General features: G+C 36.9%; 1 protein-coding gene across 4 annotated transcripts in view; it reads right to left on the minus strand.

Annotated features, from left to right (window-relative positions):
- The window catches only part of KIFAP3 (kinesin associated protein 3), a 223,801-nt gene that overhangs the window by 188,627 nt on the left and 17,053 nt on the right, over positions 1 to 18,121 (minus strand). The window contains exon 1 of one of the 4 annotated variants that reach the window (XM_025877955.2): positions 14,065 to 14,354. The exons of 2 other annotated variants lie outside the window; for them this stretch is intronic. In XM_025877955.2, coding sequence (XP_025733740.1) covers positions 14,065 to 14,096 — 32 coding nt within the window. In that variant the 5' untranslated portion in view covers positions 14,097 to 14,354. Of the gene's footprint in view, positions 1 to 14,064; positions 14,355 to 18,121 lie in introns of those variants that run through there. One more of the 4 variants, XM_073900000.1, reaches the window with a different exon arrangement.

Here is an 18,121-nt window from a genome sequence, read left to right on the forward strand (position 1 = left end):
GTGTGAAGATTTTACCACAACAATGTGCCTCACCAAATATATATTTGAATTATCACCACAAAATGAATAATTTTACCTTAAATGCTGAACTTTCAAACTGTATTTAACATGGAATTCATAATGACGTCAGATGTTTAAATACCAAGAGAATGAGCTTCCAAATGCTTTACCTGGAACCCATGTATTAGATTTAAAAAAATATATAACTGACTATTAGAATTGACTGATTATCTATTTGGAGCATCTTATGACATATCAAAACGGCTGTCTTTTAACTGTAAATTTTTTCAACTAATGGAGCCTTCTCAGTAACAGCTCTGCTTTATTTTTTTATATGCATAAAAAACTAGAACCTAAAATATGCTAAATTAATTTAGAAAAATCATTTTTTATGTCAATGTGAAGTCTATGCTTCACAGAGTGACATAAAATACACTTTCTATAACTCCATGTGGTAATTGTCATCCTGGGGTACAATGTTCTTAATTAATAATTTCTGAAGTATACCCTGATGTTTCCAGACTTTATGCAGTTGATATCATTATGATCCTTAAAAGAAAAAATGCTCACATTACATTATACATTGATCAATTTTCTAGAAAAACAAAAATTCATTAATCTTTCATTAAACAGGTACTTTTAAAAAAAGTATTGCTGTCAAAAAGATTTATTACAAGTTTCCATTCAAGATGGTAGCATAGGAGGATTCTGAACTCAAAATCCTCCCACAGACACATCAAATCTGTAGCTACATAGAAAAAACTTTCCTCTGGGAAAAAACCCTAAAAATTAGCTGTGTGACTCCTACACATTAAGTGAATGAAAAAAAAATCCACACTGAAATGGGAAGGAGAAGCTGAGATACAATCTCACCACAAATCCCATTCCTGCCACAGTGACCCACAATCAGGAGGGAACTCACAAACCTGAGCTTCAGCCTGAGGAGCAAAGGGTTTGAACCCCACACCTAACACCTCAAATTTTAATACCTGCACCTGGGAGATGAGCCCTAATATATCTAGCATTGAAAGCCAACAGGGCTTGTGTCCATGAGACCCATAAGGCCATAGTGAACAGAGAAACAGTTCTTAAAGGGCTGATGTGTAAGGACTCACTCACCCCAAAGCCCAGTGCAGAGGCAGATGACAAGTGCCCAGAATTTCTGTGAAACAGACTTATTTGCTTATCTTAAAAAGTCAACCGGTGGAGCAGGCATCTAATTTAATATACATGTATGGGCCTAATGAAATACTTTCCAAAGACAGAGGCCAGTGGGTACCATCTTTGCATTCTCCCTCTGCTTTGCTCCAGCTAACCAGTATCTCTCAGAAAAGAACATGTACCATTGATTGGTGCCCTGATTTCTGCAGATGCCACCTAGGGGGTCACCTCTAGATCACTTGGCTCTGATGGTCATCCGGGCTTACACATTCAGGTCCCACAGCACTGTAACAAATGGAGAAAGAGTTCTTAACTCACTACCACCCCCAGGGCACAGCAGAGAGGCAGAAGATTGAGGTACCCAATCTATCTGTGAAAGAGGTCTATTAGCTTATCTTCAGAGCTGTGGCCTGAAGGACAGGCTTCTAAATAAACAAACAGCTGAAAGCCGGTTGCAATCCTCATCAGGGATCTGGAGGGCAGCTGCTATCTTCACATTCTCCTTCTGCTATGCTCCAGAGTGCCGGTATCTCCTGGAGAGAAGCTTGTATACTTGTCTGGTGCTCTGGTTTTTGTGGCTACCACCCAGGGGATGCCCCGTGGTTGCCTGGTTCTGGTGGCCAGCAGGGCTTGTGTTCATGAGTTCAAAGGGATGTCAGCAAAGAATCAGTTCTTAACTGGCTTATTGCTCTAGGTATCAGCACAGAGGGAGTAGAAACACCCATCTCCCAGTCTTCCCCCTGAAAGAGGTGTATTGGCATACTTTAAAAGGTGTTGCCTGACCGGCTTTCAATCAGCCTGAATCTACATGCTGACTGAATCCTCCCCTTTAGGACACTGACAGGTCTTGGCATACCCTAAACTACTGAGAGTCACTAGAAATAATCACAGTTGATTATTTCTAATCAACTGCTTGTATAATCACAAAGATTTGAGAGACAATCAGGATTTAGGACAGGGTTAAATGACAAGATTCATCTCCTACACGAGGAACAGAGATTCAAAGAAAAAAGAAGAAACAGAGGAATATGTTCCAAAGGAACAAGACCATAAAATAAGACCTTATAAAATGGAGATAAATGCTCGCTCTAGCTGATAAAGAATTCAAAGTATTGGTCATCATGATGTTTACTGAGCTGAGAAGAATGGATGAAAAAAGTGAGAATTTCAACAGAGACAGGAAATATAAGAAAGTACCAAATAGAAGTCACAGAGCTGAAGAATAAAAATAACTGAACTGAAAAAAACAATAGAGGGGGGTTCAACAGCAGACTAGGTGAAGCAGAAGAAAGGATCAGTGAATTCAAAGACAGAGCAGTGGAACTCACCCAATCAGAGAAGCAAAAAGAAAAAAAGAATGAAGGGGCGCCCGGGTGGCTCAGTGGGTTAAGTGTCTGCCTTCGGCTCAGGTCATGATCTCAGGGTCCTGGGATCAAGCCCCACATCAGTCTCCCTGCTCAGCAGGAGTCTGCTTCTCCCTTTCCCTCTGCCCCCCCCCCCACTAGTGCTTGCTCTCTCTCTCACTCTCTCTCTCAAATAAAAAAAAAATCTTTTAAAAAAGATTATAATAAGAGAAAAAAAAGGTTATTACATAATAATAATGGGGTCAATCCACAAGAGGATATAAAATCTGTAAATATTTATGCACCCAACATAGGATCATCTAAATATATAAAGAAAATATTAGCAGACCTAAAGGGAGAAATAAACAGCAATACAATAGTAGTAAGGGACTTTAATACCCCACTTTCATAAATGGATAGATCATCTGGACAGAAAATCAGTAGGGAAACACTGGTTTTAAAAGACACGTTACAAAATTTAACAACATAGAAGAAGTGGGCAAAATCCTAAAAAACATTCAACCTACCAAGACTGAATCATAAAGAAACAGAAACTTTGAACAGACCAATTACTAGTAAGTGATTGAATCAGTAATCAAAAATGTCCCAACAAACAAAAGTGCAGACCAAACAGCTTCACTGGTTAATGCTACCAAACATTCAAAGAATTAATACCAATCATTCTCAAACTCTTCCAAAAAACAGAACAGGAGGGAATACTTACAAACTCATTTTATGATGCCAGCAATACCTTGACACCAAAACCAGACAAAGACACCACAAGAAAATTACAGGCTAATACCTCTAAGGAACATAAATGCAAAAATCTTCAACAAAATACTAGCAAACAAAATTCAAGTTTACACTAAAAGCATCATACATCATGATCAAGTGGGATTTATTTGAGGGATGTAAGGATGGTTCAATAAATGCAAATCAATCAATATGATACACTACATTAACAGAGTGAAGTGTAAAAGTCATATGATTATCTTCAATAAATGCAGAAAGCATTTGACAACATTCAGCATCCATTTACAATAAAAACTGTCACCAAAATGAATATACAGAGAATGTACCACAACATAATAAAGGCTGTATATGATAAACACACAGTTAATATCATACTCAACAGTGAAAAGCTAAAAACTTTTCCTCAAAGATCAGGAACAAGGCAGGGATGCCCACTCTCACCACTTCTATTCAACATAGTGCTAGAAGCCAAGCCAGAGTAATTTGTCAAGAAAAAGAAATAACAGCATCCAAATCAGAAAACAAGAAGTAAAACTGTCACTATTTGCAGATGACATATTATTACAGAGAAAATTCTAAAGACTCCACAAAAAACTATTAGATATTTGGTTTAATTGAGGTTTTGCAGCCTACAGCAGTAATTCTAGTTCCAGACATGTTGCTACATTTCTTTGCTCCTTCCTTTCCTATCACTTCCTTTTAAAAATCGCTTCATTACCTCTGTATCTCCTCTTTCTGGCTAAAAGATCTACTCTTTCGCATAAAATTTCCTCCAGCCAGGTTACCAGTCTTCTTTATATCAGCCTGGGGTTGCATTTTACAATTTAAATGAACTTAACCTTAAAAAGGAAAATAAAATACATTGTTAAAAGCTGTTATTTGTTAAGGCTGTGTTAGTGCTGTAATTTTTGTTTTATAGGTGCTAAGGGAAAGTTAATGTGTACTTCTAAAATTTAAAAAAATATACAATGACTTTAAAATCTGTCAACAAAACAAAACAAAACTAATAAATTCAAGAAAGTTGCAGGTTACAAAAACCAATATTAAATTTCAGTTGCATTTCCATACATTAATGATGACCCTCTTAAGAGCAATTAAGAAAATAATCCCATTTACTATTACGTCAAAAAGAAGAACATATCTAGAAATAAGTTTAACCAAGAAGGTAAAAGACCTATACACTGAAAACTGTAAAATACTGATGAAAGAAACTGAACACAATACAAATAATGAAAAGACACTCTGTGCTTATGGACTGGAAGAATACTGATAAAATGTCAGTAATCTAGAAATCACCCAAAGAAATCTACAAATTCAACACAATCCTGATCAAAATCCCAATGGCATTTTTCACAGAAATTGAACAAATAATCCTAAAATGTGTGGAACCACAAAAGACCCTGAATAACCAAAGCAATTCTGAGAAAGAACAACAAAGCTAGAGGCATCACATTTCCTGTTTCTTTTTCTTTTTCTTTTTTTTTTAAGATTTTATCTATTTATTTGACACACAGAGAGAGAGAGAATACAAGTAGGGGGAGTGACAGAGGCAGAGGAAGAAGCAGACTCCCCACTGAGCAGACAGCCTGATGTGGGGCTTGATCTCAGGGTCCCAGGATTATGACCTGAGCCTAAGGCAGATGCTTAACAGACTGAGTCACCCAGGTGCCCCACATTTTCTGGTTTCAAACTATACTACAAAGTTACAGTAATCAAAACAGTATGGTATTTGCATAAAAACAGACATTTGCATATCAACAGAATACAGAGCCCAGAAATAAACCCACACATACATGGCCAATTAATTTACAGCAAAGGAACCAAGAATATACAACAGAGAAAAGATAGTTTCTTCAATAAATGGTGTTTGGAAAATTGGACAGCTATATGCAAAAGAATGAAACTGGACCATTATCTTACACCATATACAAAAATTAATTCAAAATGGATTAAAGAGTTGAACCTAACGTCTAAAACCATAAAACTCCTAGAAGAAAATATAGGCAGTAAGCTTCTTGCCATAGGTCTTGGCAATTTTTTTTTATTTGATACCAAAAGCAAAGGCAACAAAATAATAAATAAATAAGTGAGCCTAAATCAAACTAAAAATCCCACTAAAAGAAACAAAATGAAACAAAATGAAAAGTTGACATGTTAAATGTGGGGATATATTTGCCAATAATATATCTGATAATGGGTTAATAGCCAAAGTATATATAAAGACCTCATAGAGTTCAACAGCAAAAAAAAAAAAAAAAAAAAAAAAATCAAATATCCAATCTGAATAAAAAATCAGTAGAGGATCTGAATAGGCATTTTTCCAAAGAAGACATACAGATGGCCAAAAGTTACATGAAAAAATGCTCAAAATTTCTAGATGCTCAAAATCTCTAGTCATCAGTGAAATGCAAATCAAAACCACATGAGATATCACCTCAGACCTGTTAGAATGGCTATTATCAAAAAGACAAGAAACAGCAAGTGTTGGTAAGGATGTGGAGAAAAAGGAACCCTTGTACACTGTTGGTGGGGATTTAAATTAATGCAGCCACTGTGGAAAACCATATAGAGTCTTCTCAAGAAATTAAACATAGAACTACCATATGATCCAGCAAATCCACTTCTGAGTATTTATCCGAAGGAAACAACACTAAGTCAAAAAGATATACACACCCCCATGTTCACTGCAGCATTATTTACAATAGCCAATACATAGAGGCAACCTAAGTGTCCATCGATGGATAAGTGGATAAAGAAAATGAGGTGTATGTATGTGTGTATATGTGCAAAATATTGCCATTTGTGACAACATGGATGGAACTTGAGGGCATTATGCTATGTGAAGTAAGTCAGAGAGAGAGAAATTCTGTATGATCTCACTTTTATGTGGAATCTAAGAACACAACAAACTCAAACTCACAGATAACACAGAATAGATTGGTAGTTGCCAAAGGAAGGGAGTGGCAGGTGGGAAAAACAGGTGACGGTAGTCAAAAGGTACAAATTTCCAGCTATAAAATAAATAAGTCCTGGGGATATAATGTACAGCATTGTGACTATAGTTAATAACGTTGTACTGTATACTTGGAAATTGCTAAGAGACTAAATCTTAAAAGTTTTCATCACAAGAAAAAACATTACGGTAATGGATGTTAACTAGACTTATTGCGATCATTTCACAATATATATGACTACATACAAATCATTAGATATGCACCTGAAACTAATATGTCAATTATAGTTCAATAAACATTTCAAATCAATTACCTGATTTTACACCTTCAGGAACCAGAAAAAGAATTAACTAAATCCCAAGCTTGTAGAAGGTAGGAAATAATAAAGATAAAAGAAATAGAGAATAGAGGGGTGCCTGGATGGCTCAGTCAGTTAAGCATCCAACTCTTGCTTTTGGCTCAGGTCCTAATTTCAGGGTCGTGAGATGAAGCCCCATGTCAGGAGCCTGCCTAAGATTCCCTCTCATCCTCTCCCATTGCTCCTCCCCTTGTGCTGTCTCCCTCTCCTTCTAAAATAAATAAATCTTAAAAAAAATAGATAAACAAAAGAAAAAATAAAATCCAAAGTTGCTTGAAAACCCCAAAATTGGCAAACCTCTAGTTAAATTAAGAAAAAAGAGAGGACTCAAATTACTAGAATTGGAAATTTAAGTGGGACACTACTACTGACCTACACAGTTAAAAAGAATACTATGAACAATTGGAAGCCAACAGCTAGATAACCTAGAATGGACAAATTCCCAGAAATACACAAACTACATGATTAACTCATAATTTCAAAAGAAACAGAAATTCTGAATAGATCTACATAAGTAATGAGATTGAATAAGTGGTCAAAAACTTCCCAAAAAAGAAAAGTCCAGGATCAGATGGCTTCATTGGTAAGTTCTACCAAATATGCAAAGAAAAATTAACATCAATCCTTCTCAAACTCCTCCAAAAACTACATAAGGAAGGAATACTTCCTAACTCATTCCATGAGGTCAACATTACTCTGATACCAAAGTGAGACAAAGACCTACAAAAATAGACTCTTTTATAAATACCCTTTATAAAGGGATAGTTCTATCTTTTATGAATATAGATGCAAAAGTCCTCAAAATACTAGCAAACAGTACCCAGCAGTATATTAAAAGGATTACAAGCAATGACCAAGTAGGTTCTATCCTAGGAATGCAAGGAAGTTATACATAATGATAATCAATCAATGTAACACACCACATTAACACAGAAAAAAAGTACATAATTATTCCAATTGATGCAGAAAAAGGATTTGACAAAACCTAACACGCTTTCAAATAAAAACATTTAATAAATTAGGAATACAAGGAAATTAAAACGACATTCAAAGAATATGATAAAAGGCATATATGAAAAACCTACAGCTAATATTATACTCAATGGTAAAAGATAAAAGCTTTCTCTTAAGAATAGGAATAAGACAAGTATGCCCACTTTTACCCACTTCTATTCAACATAGTACTGGAAGTTCAAGCCAGAGCACTGAGGTATGGAAAAAAAATAATAGCAGCCATATTGGAAAAGAATACTATCTCTATCTGCAGATGATATGATCTCATATGTTGAGAACTGTTAAAGCTAATAAATTCAGCAGTTACAGAATACACTATCAGCACACAGAAAATCACTTGTATTTCTATATACTAGTAATGAAAATTCCAAAAAGAAAGTTAAGAAAACAATTCCACTTACAATCAAAAAGAAAAAAATACTAAGGGGCGCCTGAGTGGCACAGTTGGTTAAGCGTTCAACTCTTGGTTTTGGCTCAGGTTGTGATCTCATGGTCTGGAGATGGAGCCCCACATCCAGTGAGATTCTCTCTCCTTCTCCCTCTGACCCTCCCACTCGTGTGCGTGCGTGCTCTCTCTCTCTCTCTCTCAAATAATCTTTTTTAAAAAAGACTAAAAATACTAATAAATTTAAGCAGAGAGGTGCAGCACTTATACAGTGAAAACTACAAAATGTTGTTGAAGAAATTGATAAGAATTAAATAAATGGGCAGACACCCCTTGTTCATAGATTGGATGACCTAATAGTGTTAAGGTGGCAATATTCCCCAAAGTGATCTACAGATTCAATACAATCCCTATCAAAATCCCAAAGGCCTCTTTTACAAAAATGGAAAAGGGATCTGAAAATTCATATGGAAACACAAGGGACCCTCAGTAGCCAAAACAATCTTGAAAAAGAACAAAATTGGAAGACACACTTTCCAATTTCAAAATATACTAAAGTTACAGAAATCAAAACAGTGAAGTACTAGCATAAAAATAGACATATAGATCAAAGGAATAGAACTGAGTCCAGAAGTAAGCCCTTACATCTACCATCAATTTATTTTCAACAAAGGTAGCAAGATCTTTCACTGGGGAAAGATTGATCCCTTTAACAGATGTTGCCAGGACAACCAGATATCCACATGCAAAAGAATGAAATTGGACCCTTACTTTATACCACATAATTAACTTAAGATGGATCAAAAAAAATTTTAGAGCTAAAATGATAAAACTCTTAGAAAACATAGAGGCAAATCTTCATGGCTTTGGATGTGACGATGGTTTTTTATTAATTTTTAAATTTTAATATCTGCATAGTTAATATACAGTGTTATATTAGTTTCAGGTATACAATATAATGATTCAACAGTTCTATACATCACCCGGTGCTCATCACAAGTGCACTCTTTAATCCCCAGCAGCTATTCCACCCATCCCCTCACCCACCTCTCCTCTGGTAACCATCAGTTTGTTCTCTGTATTTAAGTGTTTGTTTCTCAGTTTGTCTCTCTTTTTTCCATTTGTTTGTTTTTTAAGTTCCACATATGGCAGAAATCATATGGTATTTGTCTTTCTCTGACTGACTTACTTCACTTAGCATAAGTGAAGAGAGAGAGAGGGACTCTCTCCAGATCCATCCATGTTGTTGCAAATGGCAAGATTTCATTCTTTTTGGTGGGTGAATGATATTTCATCATGTATGTATATATGTACACACCACCTCTCCTTTATTCATTCACCTGTTGATGGACACTGGAACTGCTTCCATAATTTGGTTATTATAAATAATGCTGCAATAAACACAGGGTTATCTATCCCTTTGAATTAGTGTTTCTGTATTTTTTTGATCAATACCTAGTAGTGCAATTACTAGATCATAGGGTAGTTCTATTTTTAACTTTTTGAGGAACCTCCAGTCTTCCATAGTGACACCACAAGTTTGCATTCTCAACAACAATGCATAAAGATTCGTTCCTTTTTCCCACATCCTGGCCAACACTTGCTTCTTATGATTTTGATTTTAGCCATTCTGACAGGTGTGAAGTGATATCTCATTGTAGTTTTGATTTGCATTTCCCTGACAATGAGTGATGTTGAGCATCTTTTCATGTGTCTTTTGGCCATCTGTATATCTTCTTTAGAGAATGTCTGTTCATGTCTTCTGTCTGTTTTTTAATTTGAATATTTGTTTCTTTGGTATTGAGTTGTATAAGTTCTTTATATATTTTGGATACTAACCCTTTTTCAGATATGTTGATTGCAAATATGTTCTCTGATTCAGTAGATTGTCTTTTAGTTTTGTTGACTGTTTCCTTTGCTGTGCAAAAGCTTTTTATTTTGCTACATGCAAAAGAATGAAACTGGACCACTCTCTTACACTATACACAAAAATAAACTCAAAGTGGATTAAGGACCTAAATGTGAGATATGAAACCATAAGAATCTTAGAGTTAATTATGTGGTATGAAGTAAAGGTCCAATTTCATTCCTTTATGTGTGGATATCCAATAATTTCTCTGACGTCAGCTTTAGCAACATCTTTCTAGATAGGTCTCCTGAGACAAGGGAAACAAAAGCAGAAATTAACTATTTGGCTAATGGTTTCTTAAATAATGGCACCAAAAACAACTAAAGAAAAAATTAAATTGGACTTCAAGATTTAAAACTTTTGCATAAGGAAGGATACTATGAAGAGAATGAAAAAAACAACCACAGAATGGGACAAAATATTTGCAAACCATTTTTCTGATAAGAGTAGTATCTAGAACATATAAAGAACTCTTTTCTCCGAAGAAGATAGACAAAGGCCAAGAAGTATATGAAAAATTGCTCAATGTCACTAGTAACTAGAGAAATGCAAATCAAAACCACAATAAGATACTACTTCACATCAACTGAATGGCCATAATTTAAAAAAATAAATAACAACTGTTGGTGATTCGAAAAATTGGAGCTCTCATACACTGCTGGGGGGAATGTAACATGGTGCAGTCACTGTGAAAAACAGTTTGGTGGTTCCTCAATAAGTTAAATATAGAATTAGTACAATACCCTGCAACAACTAGGGATATACCAGAGAATGAAAGAAGGTATTGAAACAAAAACTAGTGCAGGAACGTTCAAAGCAGCTTTACTCACAGTAGCAAATAGATAGAAACACTCTAAATGTCCATCAGTAGGTGAATGGATAATCAAAATGTGCTATATCCGCACAATCAATTATCATTCAGCTATTAAATGGAATGAAGTACTAATGAATGCTAAAACATAGATGGATGTTGAAAACATTATATAGTATACAAAAAAAAGCTTTACACAAAGGCCATATATTGATTTTATCATATATTTATAGCACTTATCATAAATACAATAATTACTTCTGATTGTATGTTAAAGTCTGTATTCCTTGCTACATTATAAGCACCATAAAGCAGAAAAAGTATGTATCATTCATCCAATACTTTTAGTCACTCAGCTGAGTGACTTTTACATGATAGAATTTCAAATAACTATTGAATGAATGAATGAATGAATGCCATTTACTCTTAAAATCCTTCCATGGTTCCCCACTGCTTTAACAATTCTCAACTTTTTACTATGGCTCCTAATTCCTGTATGATTTGGCCCATTTTTCTTTGTAGCCTTATTTTCACTTCATTTAATAACTATTTAGTGAGTACTTATGTTCCAAGCACTGCGCTGTGTGCTAAGGATACAATGAGAAGTAAGATATATAGCTCCTTAGCCTTTTGGATTTTATAGACCGGAAGCAAAACAAACAATAACAATATACTAGTAAGAGTGGGTAAAGACAAGGTATTTGGTATCATGAGAACCTAGCAGGTGTGTCTGACCTGGATTGTGGATTGTGGGATGAGAAAATGGCAGCTCAGGAAAGACTTTTTGGAAAAAGTGACATTTAAGCAAAAATAGGAAAAATGAGGAGTTAGCTAGGTGCATAAAAGGGCAAGTTCCAGACAATGAGAAGGGCATTTGGAACCTAACACTGAAACACAGAGATCTAAAAGAAGTTATTTCTGTAAGGCTGAGGTATGAAAATTATTGGGGGTGGGAGGGAAGCAGAGAGAGAGAAAGCTGAAAAGGTAGGTGCTCTAACTCTAAAAGCAATGGAAAGCCATTGGAGAGTTTTAAGAGGAGGCTAAAAAACCCAAAATCACAAATAATTGTCTATGTTTGTATATATCTGATTGAGGACATGAACTATGTCCATTTAATCATTTCCCCAGTGACCAGCACAATGGTAGGCATACACTAGGTATTTTGTAAGTATTCATTAAGCGCTACTGAATCAAAAACTGGTAGAACAAAAAATGAAACTGGATTTGATTCTATAATCTACTACACATTTGAACATAAACAGATTAGAGATTCCTCAGTGATAACTACAATGAAAACACTGAAATCAGCTAATTCAAATTAGAGTGAATCTATTAGATTGAAAACATGTTGCCGTCCTGTTGAAAACAAAATCTAAAAGTAAAAATATTACAAAAGGAATATACATAATCATTATCTAAGAACCAACAATTAAAATGGAAGGTTCTGCCAGACATCATAATCCATCAGGCCTGTATGATTATATATCAGCAACAAGCAATGCAAACTTTTTGTTATTTATATTGTCAAATTAGATAAAACTGAAGATAGCATGTTTGAACCTTTCCAAATTCTGACCTTATTTTACTTCAAACATCACAGTGACTTGTTTGGTTTTATTTTTAACTCTAGATAACATGGCTTTAAAAATAAGCAATAGGTTGAGAATTATGCCTAAGGGTCCATACAGGTACAAGAATCCTAATAAAAACTATCTTTTGGCACACCTATATTACACGAAAATAAGCTGATGGTATAATAGTGGCTCTTTGTCTAGAATAATCTGGAATCTAAAGTGGAAAGAGAAATAATTTGTTATTTTCTTCTGTTGTAAAATATTTTTTAAAAAGATTTTATTTATTTGCTAGAGGGAGAGAGAGCAGGTGAGAGTGAGCAAAAGCACAAGCAGGGGGAATGGCAGGCAGAGGGAGAAGCAGGCTCCCTGCTGAGCAAGGAGCCTGATGCAGGAGGGCTCGATCCCAGGACCTGGGATCATGACCCGAGCCGAAGGCAGCCGCCTAACGGACTGAGCCACCCAGGTGTCCCCTGTCATAAAATTTTCAATCAAGATACTTTAAAATATCAATGTAAGCAAAATTCAGTGAGGAAACAAATACTATATACTAGTCATGACTACACATTGCTATAAAAATTTTACTGATAAAACCTGGGTGACAGTTTCAGATATATTCATATACAATGAGAAACGCAGGCAATAAACGCCTCAGACCTGCAAAGACAGTGCATTTGGTTGGCTGACTGATCTTACAGTTGTTTGAATCCCTTTTAAGAATCGATTAACGGTTAGAAGCTCTTTCTGTGATGATTAAGGCCGTGCCAAGCCAGGATGAACATATTCAGTAAAAGTATATTACGACTTGAAATAATGCCACCACATTACATGCATGTTTTATCTTTTAAAAATATTTTCAGTATTTTTGGCATATCTCTCATAAAGTAATATTTGCCCCATATTCAAATAAGGAAACTGTGTCCAAAAAAATATATGTGACTCTCCCTGTGTACTTTAGCCTATCAGTAACAGTGACTCAACTAAAAATGGAGAGTCCTAATTAAGACTGTTTTCTATTGGATCACTGATAACTCTTGGTCCAGTGACAGGTATCCTTTTCATCAGGGATGATCTTGTATTTGACAGGAGTCAAATAATCCCAACAGATACAATTTTCTTTAAAGAGTAATTGGTACTACAAATATTTTTAAGCTAAATATATTATGGCCCGTTCCACGACAAGCTCCTGGACAGACCTCTTGATAATTATGAACCTCCTACAAAAATTATACTGTATACATGGCAATCAAATGGATGAAAATAGTTGAGGAGAGCAGAAATACGCTGGAAGGAACCAATCTCAGCCCAGCCTCCCATAAATTAAAAGCCACTTCTCTCTTCATCGTTTCAAAAATCCCATGGCAGCGAACCCCAAACAGGAGACAGACAGCAGAGGCACCAGAAGACTTCATTCCCGGGCTCCCAAGGGATTTACTCTACTAAGGAAAAATGGAGAGTCCAAGTGGGGGCTTGGAAGGGAGGAAGACGCGGTTTACTCGGTCCTTCGCCCTTCTCCCGTGAACAATGTGATGTACGTAGCAAGGAAACCATCTTCAATGCTGTCAGGGTCCCGCTGAGCCAGGTAAGAGGCTGGAGAGCCTGCCCCCCCCCCCCCCCCGCGAAGGCCCTGTCTTCTTTTCCCAATGCAACTTTCCCCTTTCCTTTCCGTCACTTCTCCCCGTCTTCCACCCCTCCTCTAGGCTTCTAGCTTTGCCCAGTGACATCTCAAAGCCAATCCAAGGACCTCTAAGAATATCTTCGGGGCCCGGGAAGGAAGGAAGGACCGAGTCTTGGGGAGTGGTCACCTTTTGAGGTATCTGGCGTCCTCCCCTTGCATGGCGGCGGCGACGGCAGCGTGGGGAGGATGGGGGTATCTGAGAAAGCCGGCGGAGCTATCTCCGGGGACGGTGGCCAAAGTATCCCCACACCCAAAGGCGATGACAGTCCAGAGGCCTGCAAGGCGGGGCGGCGGCGGGGCGGCGCTGCGGTTACCACGGTGAGGCCGCCAGCTCCTCCCACAGCACCTAGGCCCCAAAACACTGGAGGGACCCAGACCCGCCCAGAGCCGCCTCCGCAAGCCCCGCCGCAAGGCGCATGCGCCCGCTCCGCCGTGCCGTATGCGCAGGCTCAGTGTGAGATGCTGACCCCTGGGATTAATCTGACGCACCCAGGAGCAGAACGTGAAGGTTTTTGCGGCAGATTTCCGCGTGTGTGGTCAAGAAATGGCTTCTTGATCACCGCCCCCTTGAGGATGGAAATTGGAAGAGTCATCCCAGTCAGCCGAATTGGAGTAGCAGGTCTTAGCTTAAAATAAGAGAAAGGGAATCCATTAACTTTTTAGTGAATGCTGTAGAGCAGCTCAGCCCTCGTCTGATAACCTGTAAAGTGAGATTTGTGTTTGGAGGCGTGGTGGAAAAGGAACTGCACTGATTGCACTGAGAAGCTCTTAATTTGTGGAGATGGTCTGACCCTCATTTAAAATGAATACAATTAATATCACTTTTGATTCAGGGCAAATCTGTGATTTCTACTTCTAGAATGCACTGCCCCATCCCTGCCCCCCCCCAGGTCTATTCACACATAGATACAAACTAGCTCCTGAAATGCCAACTCCTACCCTAATTATCCCTAACTCAAGGTACCTTTGGAATTGTTTCCTCTGAGGCAGGCAACTGTTGGCAATGCAGGCCACAGGAAAGAAGAGCTGGTTTTGAACCTTAGCAAGTAAATATCCTCTGCTTTCAGTTCGTGCTCATGGGCTCAACTATCACATCTATGCAAATGCCTTACGTTGATTTATTCAGTAAATATTAACTGAGGGTCAGCTTTGTGCCAAACACCAAACCAGGCTCTAGGATTACAAAGAAAACACCTCTACTCCCTTTCCTCACCTGTAATCTTGTCCCTTACTCACTCCCTTTTAGTTCTATATTTTCAGTCACCTTGGGCCATGTCTCTGTAGTTGTTTTCATTGTTTTTTTCAAGTGCGGTGCAGTGCATGGAATGTTAAATATAGAGACACAGTCCATACCTGCCAAGAGGTATTCTTTTTATCTGTCTACCCATTCACGTCAGCTACACTATTTCTGTCAGTGTTGTAGTCATTCTCTCAGTCTTCCAGGGAAGAATATTTGGAACTAATTTAACATCTTCCTCCCTGTCATGCCCTCTTATTAAACTGTTACAAAGTTCTATCATTTCTTCCTTCAAGATAATCCTGCAATCCAGCTTTTCTTCTCCATTCTCACTTCTATTCATCTCACCACCTCATACCTAGAATACTGCAATTCTTTCCTAACAGAACTTCCTGTTTTCTGTTTTTTCCAAATATTCATTCTGAAAAATGATATGGGGGTCCCTGGGTGGCTCAGTTGGTTAAGCGACTGTCTTTGTCTCAGGTCATGATCCCGGGGTTCCGGGATCCAGCCCCATGTCAGGCTCCCTGCTCAGCAGGAAGCCTGCTTCTCCCTCCCCCACTCCTCCTGCTTGTGTTCCCTCTCTCGCTCTCTCTCGCTCTCTAATAAATAAATAAAATCTTTTTTTTAAAGATTTTATTTATTTATTTCAGAGAGAGAGAGAATGAGAGATAGAAAGCACGAGAGGGAAGAGGGTCAGAGGGAGAAGCAGACTCCCTGCTGAGCAGAGAGCCCGATGTGGGACTCGATCCCGGGACTCCAGGATCATGACCTGAGCCGAAGGTAGTCGCTTAACCAACTGAGCCACCCAGGCGCCCAATAAATAAAATCTTTAAAAAAATAAAAATAAATAAATAAATGATATGAAATTTTACAAATTATCACTCATAACTAGATTACCTTAAGACCTTCACAGTATCTAAAATTGCCAGATCACAATATCCATTAAAATGCATAGCTAATATAACAAGCATTCTTGCCAAGTAAGTTTCTTGAGATCAAAGATTATTTTGCTGTGTTAACCTCTGTACCCTTAGAACAGCATCTGACCCGTAGTTGGCACTAAATAAATCGTTAGAGCTGAAAAAAAAAATGCATACCTGAGCTTGGAAAAACAACAAAAATCTAGAGGAAATGCCCAAAGTATATAAAGGAAGATATAGCTGAATATTAGAACAATAAGGAGATAAACTGAAACTGGGACTGAACTAGAGGAGCTGTCAGTCCGTAACAGGACAAGTACAAATGAACCTGGGCATTTTATGCTTGAAAGTAAAGAAACACTCGATGACAATGGGATTGTGTCCAAATGACACTGGTCAATTTTGTGATAATTTACATCAAAAGGGATAATTACTGGGGCACTTGGGTGGCTCAGTTGGTTAAGCATCTGACTCTTGATTTTGGGTCAGGTCATGACCTCAGGGTCATGAGATCAAGCCCTGTGTCGGACTATCTGCTCAGCTTGAGATTCTCTCTTTCCCTCTGCCCCTCCCCCACTGTGTGCACACACTCTCTCTCAGTTAAATAAATAAATCCTTTTAAAAAGGGAATTATCACTGTGGTTGATTTAACACATAATCCAGGGATCTATGATGTTATGCAACAATGGATAGAAAAACAGAAAAACCCTCACTTTCATTGAAGGCAACCACTACCTTAAATCCTTACTCCAAAAATCAGTAATTAAAGGGAAGAATTAAGCATTTGATCCAGGTTATTCCTAATCCAGGGAAAAGAACTATAATTTACCTCCTCTTGATAGAGGAAATCTTTTCTGTACATAAAATGCCTGCTAGTAACAGAGAACAATAATTATAGAAAGCTACTATTTTGCAAGCCCCAATAAATAATGGATTCATCTACACCTCATTGATTTATTACAAAGTGATTTGAAATGTGGCAAAGTTTCACCCCATAGATTACCTGATAATTCCAAAGGGAAAAAATGTTACTTTACAATGGAGAAATCTGGCTGTCAGTATGATAAACAAATAAGCAGATAGCATCATTAGTAGTGGCATACCTAACAGTATATGCAATAGAAAGCACAAAAGGTCAGTCAGTAAGTATTTTTGCCAAAAATTAATCTGAATCTAACCAAGCTGTTAGCTTTCACATCCAGTACTAAATAAAGATGATCCTGAAAAATGGAGACTATTCCAAATTGGATATCAAGATACATTATGAGAATAATAATTACAAGGTATAGTATTGGCATAGGAATAGAACCAATGGAACAAAAAAGAGAACCAGACTTACGCATATATGTAAACTTGAAATATGACACAAGTGAATTTTCAGATCATTATGGAAAGAAATGTATTGTCAATGAATAATTTTGAGGCAATTTGTTATGCATATGTAAAAAATTAAATTGGATCCTTACCTCATACCACATGCAAAAACTAATTCCATATCCAATGAACACTTAAATGTAAAAAACAAAGTTTTAAAAACATTCAGAAGCAATATAAATTATCTTTTTGACCTCCAGTTAAGGACACATTTTAAAACAAGATACAGAAAGCACTCAAAATAAGATATTGATAAATTCATTGCATTAAAATGAATAACTTATGATTATCAACAAGACACCACAAAGAAAGTGAAAAGATAAATAAAAAAATGATACACCTATTTCCATCACATAAAAACCAGGTGGAAGTGGGCAGACTAGAGCTAAACTTCAGGACTGTATGAACTGAGCAGTTACGAGACACGAAGAAGTAAAAAAACTGATGAGTTCTAATATTCAAATAGCTTTTCTTCTTTAAATTAACTTCTGCTAAACCAGTTTCTTCATTATAGTAACTTCTGGCAGCAGTACATTTTTTATTTTTATTTTCTAAAATATTTTTTATTTAAATTCAATTAATTAACATATAATGTATTGTTTGTTTCAGGGGTACAGGTCTGTGATTCATCAGTTTTATATAATACCCAG

This window comes from Callorhinus ursinus, unplaced genomic scaffold, assembly GCF_003265705.2.
Source record: "Callorhinus ursinus isolate GAN/ISIS: 27379988/994484 unplaced genomic scaffold, GSC_fseal_2.0 scaffold13, whole genome shotgun sequence".
NCBI lineage: Eukaryota > Metazoa > Chordata > Mammalia > Carnivora > Otariidae > Callorhinus > Callorhinus ursinus.